This window comes from Pangasianodon hypophthalmus, chromosome 28 (assembly GCF_027358585.1).
Source record: "Pangasianodon hypophthalmus isolate fPanHyp1 chromosome 28, fPanHyp1.pri, whole genome shotgun sequence".
NCBI lineage: Eukaryota > Metazoa > Chordata > Actinopteri > Siluriformes > Pangasiidae > Pangasianodon > Pangasianodon hypophthalmus.
The window spans coordinates 5319354-5331901 of NC_069737.1; the positions used below are offsets into that span (position 1 = coordinate 5319354).

Below are 12548 nucleotides of genomic sequence, written 5' to 3' on the forward strand. Positions count from 1 at the left end.
TATTCTGAAGGCAGCTGACTTGGTTACAGCATCCTTAGAAACCATCCTTGGCACACTGAAAGGTTACCTAAAGCTAGCTACATAAGCTGTGTTTCATTAACTAGTTAAATTGAACCACAAAATGACTTCTAAAAATTCACAAATACAAGCCTTAAGCACTTCACTTACATTTTTAAATGTATTCCTTCGTTTGATCGACAGTTTGGTGTTCCATGGTTGTCAAAATGTTCATAGAACTCTAGTATGGTAAGCAAAATTCTGGGATTGCCTACACAGAGAAGGGTGCCTTCGAGGATGTTGCCTTCAAACCTCAATGGGCAGTGCTTCTGCCTGGGATAGTCCTTATCTTGTTAGCGCACAGACATGCTGCCTACCTAGAAAGCTGCCCTCTGATTGACATGCTCCGACAGAACCTTGATACTATGCGTGTCTTTGATATAATGCACATATTTGATTCATTCTTCATTCACCTTCTGTTTTATTTTCTGCCAGTCCCAGAGAAACCTCGCCTGATGGTCAGTCCCACTAACATGGGCACAGCTTTGCTCCAATGGCACCCTCCCCCAAATACACATGGGCCACTCCAGGGCTACCGGCTCCGCTTTGGACGCAAAGATGTCGAGCCCCTGACGGTCATTGAATTCCCCGAGCGGGAGAACCACTACACCACCAAAGAAATTCACAAGGGAGCATCCTATATTTTCCGCCTCTCAGCTCGCAACAAGGTGGGCTTTGGTGAGGAAACGGTTAAAGAGATTACAACCCCTGAGGACACACCCTCTGGTTTCCCACAAGGCATCGTGGCCGAAAGCGCCACCACAACTACCATTCAGGTCACCTGGCAGCCCGTGCTACTGGCAGAGCGCAATGGCGTCATTATCAAATACGCACTTCAATACAAAGACATCAACAGTCCCAGGAGTCCGTCTGAGCTTTTCATCACTGCCCCTGAGTCCACCATAAACTTAGATGGTCTTAGACCCGACACTACTTATGATATCAAAATGTGTGCCTTCACCAGCAAAGGTCCTGGGCCTTATAGCCCTAGCATCCAGTTCAGAACTCAACCACTCGATCAAGGTAGGAGGACCAACCCAACCCTTACAACACTCCCTGAATCAACCTCCGATCAACCAGCTTCTTCTCCTAACCTTGCTCAACTTTACCCCTAGTCCTCAAGCAAGCAGTGGATTTCTGAAGGAGAGTGCAGTTAGTTTCTGGGGTTACCCTGTGTCTTACATTGCTTGTGTAAAATAAGAGATAGGTTCTTAAGGGTAGAAATATGTGAGCCACTGGCTGCTGCTGAGTAAATATAAGGTAAGGTGAAAGTACTGGGCTAGTCCTGTGTAGAAGGAAGAAGTGTTAAACAAGGTAAGGTTGTAGTGTGTGGCCACTTCTCTGAAAGGAACAGGCAGAACAGAACAGTTTGTGCTGGCCATGTTTGTCTAAATCATCTACTCCACCTTTCTTTTAGCAGTGTTTGCAAAAAATTTTCATGTGAAAGCTGCCATGAAGACCTCAGTGCTGCTTACCTGGGAGATTCCAGACAACTACAATCCTGCTCAACCATTCACCGTAAGAGAATTCTAGAAAATGATGCTTTGGCTACAACCTAGTGCACTGAAAAGAGTTGTACTCATCAGGGTTACACTATATAGTCAAAAGTTTGTGAACACCTGACCGTAACACTTGTATGTGCTTTTTGAACATTCCATTCCAGTTTTTAGTCCCCCTCTGCTGTTATAATAACCTCCAATCTTCTGTGAAGGCTTTCCACTAGATTTTGGTGTGTGGCTATGGAGATTTGTCCATTCAGCCACAAGAGCATTAGTGAGGTCAGGCACTGATATCGGGTGAGGAGGTCTGGTGTACAGTCAGTGTTCCAGTTCATCCCAGAGTTGTTCAGTGTGGTTGAGGTCAGGGCTCTGTGCAGGACACTTGAGTTCCTCCACTTCAACCTTGACAAACCGTGTCTTGACGGACCTAATTTTGTGCTCATGGGCATTATCATGCTGGAACAGATTTGGGCCTCTTAGTTCCAGTGAAAGAAAATCTTAATGCTACAGCATATAAAGACATTCTAGACAGTTGTGTGCTTCCAATTTTGTGGCAACAGTTTGGGGAAGAACCATATATGGCTGTGATGGTCAGGTGTCCACATACTTTGGACCATATTGTGTATTAACTAATTAGTACACTTGATTGCCTATACAACACAATTCTGTTTTTGATTTAAAAGTTTGGCTAGGATTGTGGTCTGAGTGGTGTGTGGCCTTTGTCTCTGTAGATTCTGTATGATAATGGCCAGAGTGTAGAAGTGGATGGGAAACTGACCCAGAAGTTGATCACAAATCTGCAACCAGAGACACAATACTCTTTCCTCCTGACCAACCGTGGGAACAGTGCTGGCGGTCTGCAGCACCGCGTCTCCACCATGACCGCCCCGGACATTTTGCGCACTAAACCCTACTTAATTGGCAAGACTAACTCAGACGGCATGGTCACTGTGGAACTGCCCTCCGTGCATACCACTGAGAAAGTAAAGTGAGTTCTGCTTCCTGTTCTGTTTCTTCTTTGTAATACATTTTCTCATCAGTTTTTTTTTGGATGTTTTGTCATTTCTCTGCCAAGGTCTAAGCTAATTAGTCAGCTATTAGGTTTGATCACGGCACCATTCTGACTTCCTGGCTGGCACTAACATTGTTGCAGCCAGCCCACTCTTTCTACCCTTGGCATAGTGTTTATCTTCTTCCCTGTCCTCTTCTTGGGGAAATCCCACTCATCTCTGCCAGACAGCTGCTAGATCCAGAGCCGGAGAAGCCCCTCGTTATCCTTCTAAGTGCTAGCCAAGGTTTATCGACGTGGCAACAGCTACAAAATTAGACTGTTTATTTGCTAACAATAAGTTCAGGATTTTTATTTGCACTTTCTGTCTTTTATTGAACGTGTTTAATCCAGTGTTTGAAGAAGAATGGGAAAAGGCTTATTCATATTGATTAGCTAATCTTGATCAATGGTGTGTTTCTCTAAAGCAAGCCCTTGATTCATTCATGACTAAACTTGTTTGCTTGCTGCAAATGAATGAATGAACACCTTCAAAAGGAGGTTTTTAGAGGAAATAGAGGCAGTAAATTTGATGCAAATGTTTCTGTTATGTAATATGGTTATGCTTTCCTATCTGAAGGGGATACTACATTGTGGTGGTCCCTCTGAAGAAACAGCGCCCTGGGAAGTTTATCAAACCCTGGGACAGCCCAGATGAGATGAACCTGGAGGAGGTAGGAGTAATATCACCTTCTGTTTTCTCATTTATATATATATATATATATATTTTTAAATCTTTTTCATCCAAAGTTCAGGCACACTGTATTTCTACAATGGTAGGTCTAGGTCACCCTAGCAATAGTGGCTCTTCTCTCTGCCTTTGGTTTTCATCAAAACAAGTTAGCACAACGCTGAAACATCAGAGTGCTGAGATCTGAGATGTTGATGACAGCACGGAAAGTAGCTGCACTCGAGCTGCAGAAAAGCGACAGAGACAAAGAGAGAGTTCGGTGCTCTTAGCCCAGTCATTCCATCTTTCCGCCTCTGCTGCCCACATTGTGGAGAGCAGCAAGTAGGGCCACATTCATATGCAAATGGATCCTGATAGGCTAATGGGCACAGCGCGAGCACTAACACCATAATGTGTTACCTCTTCTTTTGAAGTGCAGACGCTCATGATTAAGAGAGAGAGAGAAAGAGAGAATAAAAGAGAGGCAGTGAGGGAGGAAATTTTATTGACATGTTGCACCCACGGTGGCATATTATTTTAGGCATGAATAAATATTTGTACTATGCATTAACATACCGAAGAAGCATCAAAGCATGATGGAACATATGCAAAACAATGTTTCATTTGTGTGTGCGCATTTCTTGCTGAACATTTAGTCAGAACATGGAGGTTATATCCATCAGGGCTTTTCAAATACTTTTTAAAAAAAAAAAATTTTATGATATGTACTGGCAGGAGAAAATACACATTTTAACATTTCATGTTAGATTTTTTTTGACTGAGTCTCAATTGTGTATATAGTGCACTACATGGGTTCTTTATCATTATGGAGTATCCTATGTTGTGAGCATATATAGTGAATAGGAAACCATTTGGGATAGACTGTGTAGAAGATGTAGACTTAAACATTGATTCTGAAGTTTAAAATTGACTTTTTAAGAAAAATATTCTTTATATAAGTAGGTTGTAGTTGTGTTCATACATACTCTTTAACATTTTATGCTAAAAACAAGAAGTAACTCACCTTTCAAGGGTATGTTCACACACACAGACAATTTATTTCTTTGTCAATATTTGCGCTCACAAATATTTTGAAAGTTGGCCCAAGGGCAGAGGGATTGAGCGCGTTGTGACGGGTCGGGCAGTGAAGATTGAAGACATTATCACACTGTCCATGTGCCTTAGAGCTAAAGCCTGTACACACACACACACACACACACACTTCATTTATGTTTCTTTGTTGTCTCACATAACTTCTTTTTATCTCAGTCCTAGCTTTTCCAAAATGTGTGCAAGTGTAAAAGGTCAGTTTCCAGTCAGGTTAATTGTAATGTATGACCATAAAAATAGGAAGGAAGGAAGGAATGAAGGAAAGTAAATCACAAAGAGAATGAAAGGAGAGAAAGAAGAAAGAAAAAAGTAAAACAAGGTAAGAAAAAGAAAGCAATAAAAAAAGTCAGAAAGAATTGAGAAATGAGAAATTAAAGGTGCATTAGGTAAGATTGATCCTTTTTTTTTTTCTTTTCATGTCCCTAATGGTTAGGTGGGTTTGATATTTGTTTGATTTCTTGCCGACGCTCATGATATTCCGTCCCCAGGATCTTAAGTGGCCTATAGAGTAGGGGTCTATAAAATGACTGGCAGGAGGTGCATCAAAACACAAACAAGCATTCAAGACCGTAAGTCCATTTTCCGAACAGGTTTTCTCAGCAACTTCATACACTTTTGCTAAGGGAACAAGTTAATCCATTTTTTAAATTAATTAATTAATTAATTTTTTATCATGTTCTACACATCTTCCACTTCCACCTTTAAGAAAAACAAAATAGAAGAAAAAAAGAAGTGTAGAGAGAGAAAGAATAAAAGAAAATCGAGAAGTAAAGAACACAAGTCTATTTTTGCTGCTTGCCTCCGCCATCCTGTCATGCCGTTAGTGCATGGAGCAAGTGGTGCTCATTCTGTGCTCAGTTGACCAATCAGTGTTGCTCTGCCCCTCTAGTTCCCCTCTAGTTCCTGGTCCGCAGCAAAGTACTTACTCTGGTAGATAGTAAACACAGCTCTGGTTCGTCGTGGGTGGAAAAAAACCTAAAGTTTCTGAGTTCTTTAAAAACTTTCTGAGTTCCCAAAAGGTTCCTGTATTTGGAGAAAAACCGTTATTGCTTGTATCGAACAATGGGCTGCTCATGTCTCAAAACTGTTATTGAACAATGAGCTGCTCATGTGTCTGCTTGTATTGGATTTTTTTCTCGCTTAAACCGTCTGCAGACGAATAAATATAAATACAGATCAGTTATGAATGTATGAATATGTTTGTGTTGGTTTTATCAGCTCTTTTATCTCCTTCTCTCTTCTATCATTAGCTTCTGAGAGAGATAAACCGGACGAGTGGAGGTGTGCGTTTTCGAAGACAGGCTGAGCCTAAACCCTACATCGCTGCGTTCTTCAAAGAGCTGCCTACTGAGTTCACCCTCGGAGACAACAAGATGTACGGAGACTTCGAAAACAAGCAGCTGCTCAACGGACATGAATACATCTTCTTTGTTCTCGCCGTGCTGGAGATCTCCGAAAATGTGAGTTTTTTCGATATCCACCCCCATCTTCATGTTTTTTTTCTCACCAGTCCTTTTTTCTCAACTGGCAGCGGAAATTGACTGATAAACTCCTTCGTCATGCATTCGCGCTCTGTTTCCGAGGGAATTTTGGCTTCTGGCTCAGCTGAGTCGAAGAAATTGGTTTTGTGTGTGTTAAGATTTGCATGTTTCACTCAGATGAGAGAATCCGTAGAGGCTGTGTGTGTATGCTTGGGGAGGGGAGTATTTATATCTTTGTGGGGACCAAATGTCCCCACAAGGATAGGAATATCTGACAGTCTTGACCTTGTGGGGACATTTGGTTGGTCCCAATGAGGAAAAGCTTTTATTTTTTTAAAATAATTTTCAAATTACAATATTAAAGGTTTTCTTTTGGTTACTGAGGTTGAAGGTAGGGTTCAATTTAGGTGTAGGCATTCAGCATTAATTACCTGCATTAATTATTATGTCAATAGAAGGTCCTCACATGGATAGTAAGACGAACGTGTGTGTGTGTATGTGTATGAATTAAACTTGGCTGGCAGGCAGTGGAGGCCCAAGAGGACTGTCAGTCTCAGGAATGCCTAGATAACTGCCTTCTCTTTAATAGCACCAGATACACAGGACGCCTTATCTACTCCACTGCAGTATGTGTGAAAGAATGTGTGAGAGAGAGAGAGAGAGAAAGAGAGAATGAACTCTCTCAAACCCACAGAAGTTGTATTTGATGAGCGGCATTTTTAATTCAGCCTTGTACTGCCTCTGCTGGTGCTACAGTTAGTAAAGGGGTGACAGAGTAAAGTGAAAAAGAGACATAGAGTGAGAAATAAAGTGTAAGATATAATTTTGTTCACTTTTTAAAAATATTTTTTTGACAATCTCCATTTTTTTTGTTCAAGTTGAATAATGAATAATGTTAAGTCATTCAGCTCACCCACAGTGATTTTGACTGTGTGTGATGTTTTATTTCAATGTTTTATGAGATGTAAAGTGTCTGAATTGTCCTGATGTTTCCGTTTAGCTGCTTGAGCCAAGACGGCTACATTAGCCTCTAATTGTGTGCATTATGGAAACCACTGAGCACTCAACACAGAATATGAATCTGCTTAGGTTTGATTAATTAATCAAACACATTATTTATGTCTCAGCTTTTATTTGTCTGGTTTTCTTTACAAACATGATGTGCTACAGATTTTTTTTTTTTTTTTTTTTTTTTTTACGTTGGTCTGTCTGGTATGGTTGCAGAGTTGATTGTAAATGCCACTGGGAACTGAAATCATGTCTCAGAAGGGACATAATGTCCCCATAATAAACTGATTAATAGTTGGGCTTTTTTTTTTCTTTTTTTTTTTTTTTTTTAGCCAAAATGTAAACTTTTATTTCAAGGTAACTGGATGTTATAACTCAAATTTGGACTTCCAAATCTTTTTCTGAATGGTTGTAAGTCATAACCTCATGTATCTGTCATCCTGTAGACCATGTACGCCACCAGTCCATACTCTGACCCGGTGGTTTCGGCTGATATCGATCCCCAGCCTATCATTGATGAAGAGGAAGGCCTAATCTGGGTTGTGGGGCCTGTCCTGGCTGTAGTCTTCATCATCTGCATAGTCATCGCTATTCTGCTGTACAAGAGGTGAGCACGAACCAGAGATTCAGGGGTGTGTACGTCATACATGTGTAAAATAATCTGTGTGAAGTTTACAAAATAACAGCATTTATCACTGAACATGAACATTTTCCAATAAACCCCAACATTATCCATTAAACAGTGTTAATGGATGGTGTTTTTGTGGTTTCTATAGTATCAAATAAGACGTACGCCTGGTGGAGTTTTCTGTAAGGCCATGTTTATTTAACATTTTTGGAAGGAGTCTCCAGTGTCAGTGTTTTGTAAGCTTTAAGAGAACTTTGCTGTTTTTCAGTAACATGACGAACTGTGCTTTTTTTGGTTTTATTATCTTAAAGAGAGAGAAAATAAAAGGTGATTGAGGGAACGACTGTTTGCAGCTTCTGTGGCATAAGTGAAAACTTGTTTCTTGGACATTCCACAACATTAAATATAAATCTAAGTGGATTAAAAAGTATACAGTATGTCATTCTTTCGTAAACAATATGTTGACAAATTGCTGTGGTATAAGAGGAATAAAACATAAATAGTAATTCCAGGCCAGATCACCACTCTGTCGTTGATGATTTTCCTATTATAGCACTTGCCCAAGTGTTTTATTCCTAACTTAAACAAACCCACTTCAGTATATTAGAAAGGGGAAATGGATTTTAAAGATCTAGGCCTCGTGTTAAACTGTATGATCCATTGCTTTTCAGGGTTTTCAATGGGTTAGCCTTGAGGCCTGACTGTAAATTTACGCAGCCATTAAATAGGCCACCTATGACATCAGGGTCGTGAATATACAGTGCACTTAGGGTTTTGTGTGTGTGTGTAATTGTGGTAGATTTAAACACCAACAGTAGAGTCAATGTCATAACCTTACACATCCCACATAATGCACAAACGACTAATACTGTCGCTGTTATTCTTTATGAGATTATCTACTGCTCAGTACAAAAGAGCAAAGTTAATCATTGTCTTCTTGTACGAGTCAAGCGGTGTGCATACTGATGCTAATCTCAGAAAGCTACAAAACAGCACCACAAAAAGAGACTGTTTCACCTCAATAATTGTAAACAATAAATTTTCCTAGATACTTCCCATTTCTCATTTCTCCTTTCATGAAAGAGGTGAAAAGAAAAAGGCATCCATGCATTTGCAAGACGCACATCGTCATGAATACAAAGCAGCTCCAGTAGATCCACCTGCTCACAAATTGCAGTGTTCAGGAATACAGACTGCTAGTTTGGATAGCATAATTGAGTGTCACATCTGTAAAGAAGACAGAGGCTGAGAAAAGGAACGCATGATTTCTATTTTAGTGCCAACTTTGTGCCGACAAGGAAAAGAAAGAACCTTTGAAAGGACAGTGTTGGAAAATGTCAGCTTTAGTCCAAGCAAAATGAAAGACCATGCGTTGTAGCATAAACAGGAAACGGCGCTGAAGAAATTCACGTTTATCTTAAGGACACCTGCTACTCCTAATCTAACCCCAATTTTCTCTTTTCTCTGTGCTTCCTCTGGAGCAGCAAACCTGACAGGTAAGACAGAGAGGAAAATAGAGTTGTATATAAACTGTAGAAATAAGCAACAGTGTTTATAAAGCTACACAACACCTACATGCGCTTACATATAAACTTACTGTAACAAGGGATAATTTCAACACGCATCCACTGTCATATAGACTGCCTTTGAATCAAATGACTGATTTTTGTTGGCATGTGGTTGTGTTATGATGCTTTATGACTAACTTAAGTAGTTGTTATGTAGGTGTTATGAACACTCAAATGTTCAGTCAAATGTTACCAAATTATCCTTGGAATATAAATCCATGCTGCAGTGGTTCTTGATTCTGTTACTGTTATCCCATGAAATATTAATGGTTGTTTCTTCCATACACTAACACACTGCTTCAAGTTGTCAGAAACAATTAAAAAGAGCTTCCTAAAAATAGCCATCATTCTAGTAAGAGCACCAACTAGATAGGAGTTCTTTGAGTTACATACATATAATACAGTCTGCTTTGTTAATGGTTTTATCTTTATCGTTCTTAATCTCTGAAAAGATAACACCTTCCTTGTTCATAGATTATGTAGAAAATAGTAAGTTTCCAAGGTAAGCTAGGAACAAAATGGCAGGTGAAGCATTTAAATTTAAATTTAACTTGGCATTGTGTGCACTGGCATTGTGTCCTACTTGAAGGATGCATGGAGACTGAAGCACCTTCTCCACTTTATTTGACTCGATTTGCAGTACATCACAAAGTCAATATGTCTTTCTAAGCACTGTTGTGCTTAACTTTGGTAGGGAATTTTACTGCTTTAGTCTGATCTTTTCCGCTCAAACCACATTTCAGCATTGCTTGTAGAGCTCATCCTGTATTTTAACCATTCAATACAGCGAATAAAGGCTCTGTGCTTGTCAAAATGTTTGTAGCCATGTTTGCTGTAGTCAGCAGCTCTTCTAAAGAAGAGCATTTGTAATTACACATTTGTAATTACACACTGGCCGTTTTTTCAAATATCTACTGTATAGGTTTACCTAATACACTCATACCAGTGCCATACACATTACCAAGCTGAGAATGGTAGACTCCAAAAAAGTGGGGTCTGGTGGTAGTCCCCAGATTTTCACTGATGAAGAGGAGTAGCTAAGACACTTCAAGTCAAGGCAAATTTCACTGACCAAAATGTCCAGAGTCAGGAAGGTCCTAACGTAGAATGGCAATTCGAGTTCCTTAGCCTAGGGACAGCAACAGAGAAAGCCTGACACGGAAATGACAGCAGTGATTCACTGGCTTGTCCGAGGTCCCTGAGAGTAGAATGTTGGTGGAGAAGGTCAGAGATATAAGAATTCCATTGAGGGCTTTAAGAAACGTCATATAGGTGCTCTCAAGTGGCGCAACAAAAAAGCATCAGAAAATCACGAGCTCGAATCTGGATGTTATGTGGAAGGGATGAAATACTCTCTCTCCCCTGCCAATCACAGGGACACTAGCCAATCATGGGCACATCTGTGAGCTCATGTATGCGTAAGGTGGCGGACAGCACTTTCTTCCAAGTGTAGAGAGAAAATCGGGGTGCGGGGGTAACATAGTATCCGATGGGCTAAGTGACTGATGAGAAAACTTGGCTTTAACTATGCTCTTTATATGGATATCAGTCGCTCATAGCCATTGAGCATCAGTGGCAGATAGTAATGTCAGAACACTACTGAAGAGCAAACACTATGCTGTATTCACTTAACCTATTCAGAGGATGGTATCTGGAAAATATTAGATTTCAAACATTTTTTAGAAAATGATTGAAAATTCAAAAGATGCTGCTGCTATTTTGGGTCTTTGACACAATACCATTCCCTGTGTTGTTTTAGGAAACGAGCTGAGTCAGAGGCTAGGAAAGGCAGCTTACCCAACAGTAAGGAAATGCCGTCCCATCATCCCACTGATCCAGTGGAGCTACGGCGTCTCAACTTCCAAACTCCTGGTAAGAACAGTGACATCCTCATCTTCTTCATCACCAGCCATCACCTTCATTTAAATCAGGGGTCTGTTTATATCTTATTTGGCTTGTTTGGTTCTTCGTCATTTATCTCATCACAGTAATTGGGTCAGTTTGAATCCAACCTTCGTAGGTCGTCTTGTTCGTCAGGCTTTGTCATGTTGAATGTACCCTTTTAGAAAAATGTTCTCTCTATAAGACTTAAGCGTTCTTCAGCTTGTCCCTGTGGGAGAGACGTATGTGGAATGCTACAACAGAGGCTTTCCCATTTGTAAAGCTTAAACTGTTTACCATCCAAAAATCCTTGAGGAGCATTTTCAAGAGTGTATACAGCAATTTAAAATTTGGCAATATGTCAGATCATCTGCTTTGGGAGTAGAAATCAGATCAAATTTCATTATGATCCCCATGTCCACACATTTATAATTTATGTTATCCAGTTGGAATATGACCAGCATGCAGACACAGGAAGTAAGTTTAGGACACATGCTGATGGAACTGATGGAACTGCTGGCCTTTTGCCTTAAAACAGTGTTTTAGTTTTGTGCTGATTAATTTTCAGAAGCTTTTATCTAAAGTGCTGAGTGGTTAAGGGTTGTTGGTCTTACTTAAGGGTTTCACAGTGGCACTTCTGAGACTTAACCTCACAGCCTTCTGGTCTCTGCTGCAGAAGGTTAACCACTGAGCTGTGTTCTCCCTAGAATAAATTCAAAGTAATTCAAAATCACTAAATTGCTTAATTGAATGTCACTTGTTGGTAGACTGACTGGACCACTGGGATCCACGCTTACAGCCCCTCAGTCCCAGTCCTGTTGACCTCATGCTCTGCATATCATTTCCTGCTCTGTCACTCCTGATTTAACCCATCAGCTTATCATCACACCCTATAGAAAATGAATCAGGTATTAAAAACCTGGTGCTCAGGTGCCAAAGCACTGTAACACCATTAATTGTGGAAAGTCCTCAATAGTAAATATTATAAATATATTTTGGGAATACCCATGTGTATGCTGAAGTGTGTGTGTGTATGTTGGAAATACAAGCCTAATTGCTCCAACAAGAGCTCTCAAGGTGTTTGTTTAGCTGTGGAGGCAGCTAACGTACCATAACTTGTGTTATGGATGAATGGATTCACTTGATGGACTCGTCAGGATGGCTGACTCATAAAAACACAGAAGGTCAAAAGTGCCTCCAGAGGCTGTGGCATTCTACCACTGTACAAGTTCAATGATTAAATATCGTAACCATCTCCACAGAGCCTATGTGGCCAAGAACCGCCTGATGATGTGAATTGTTTCAAACCAGTGAATATACTATGCTCCGAAAGACTCACTGTGTCATAGTGTTCAAAATCCTGTTGCCCTTTCAATCCCAGTGTATGGAAGTATGTGTGTGTGTGTGTGTGTGTGTGTGTGTGTGTGTGTGTGTGTGTGTGTGTGTATGGAAGTACAAATAACCAACCAGACTGCAACCTTCAAGATTCTAAAGTTTATGGCCGCATAAGTGTGCAAAAAATGTGTAAGAGACTACCAGTCCCTTGACAAGATTACATTTAAAGATTAGATAGTGGCTCAGTAACCTTGAAGATGGAA

The 12548-nt window shown here is 40.3% G+C and overlaps 1 protein-coding gene across 22 annotated transcripts in view; it reads left to right on the plus strand.

The window, feature by feature from the left end:
- Nucleotides 1–12548, plus strand: part of LOC113545745 (receptor-type tyrosine-protein phosphatase delta) — a 370010-nt gene that overhangs the window by 323382 nt on the left and 34080 nt on the right. For 6 of the 22 annotated variants that reach the window (XM_026945226.3, XM_053230763.1, XM_053230771.1 and 3 more), the window contains 8 exons: nucleotides 493–1080; nucleotides 1475–1575; nucleotides 2288–2544; nucleotides 3185–3278; nucleotides 5635–5844; nucleotides 7320–7480; nucleotides 8986–8997; nucleotides 10829–10941. In XM_026945226.3, coding sequence (XP_026801027.1) covers nucleotides 493–1080; nucleotides 1475–1575; nucleotides 2288–2544; nucleotides 3185–3278; nucleotides 5635–5844; nucleotides 7320–7480; nucleotides 8986–8997; nucleotides 10829–10941 — 1536 coding nt within the window. The remainder of the gene's footprint in view (nucleotides 1–492; nucleotides 1081–1474; nucleotides 1576–2287; nucleotides 2545–3184; nucleotides 3279–5634; nucleotides 5845–7319; nucleotides 7481–8985; nucleotides 8998–10828; nucleotides 10942–12548) is intronic. The other 16 variants (XM_053230764.1, XM_053230772.1, XM_053230767.1 and 13 more) reach the window with 5 other exon arrangements.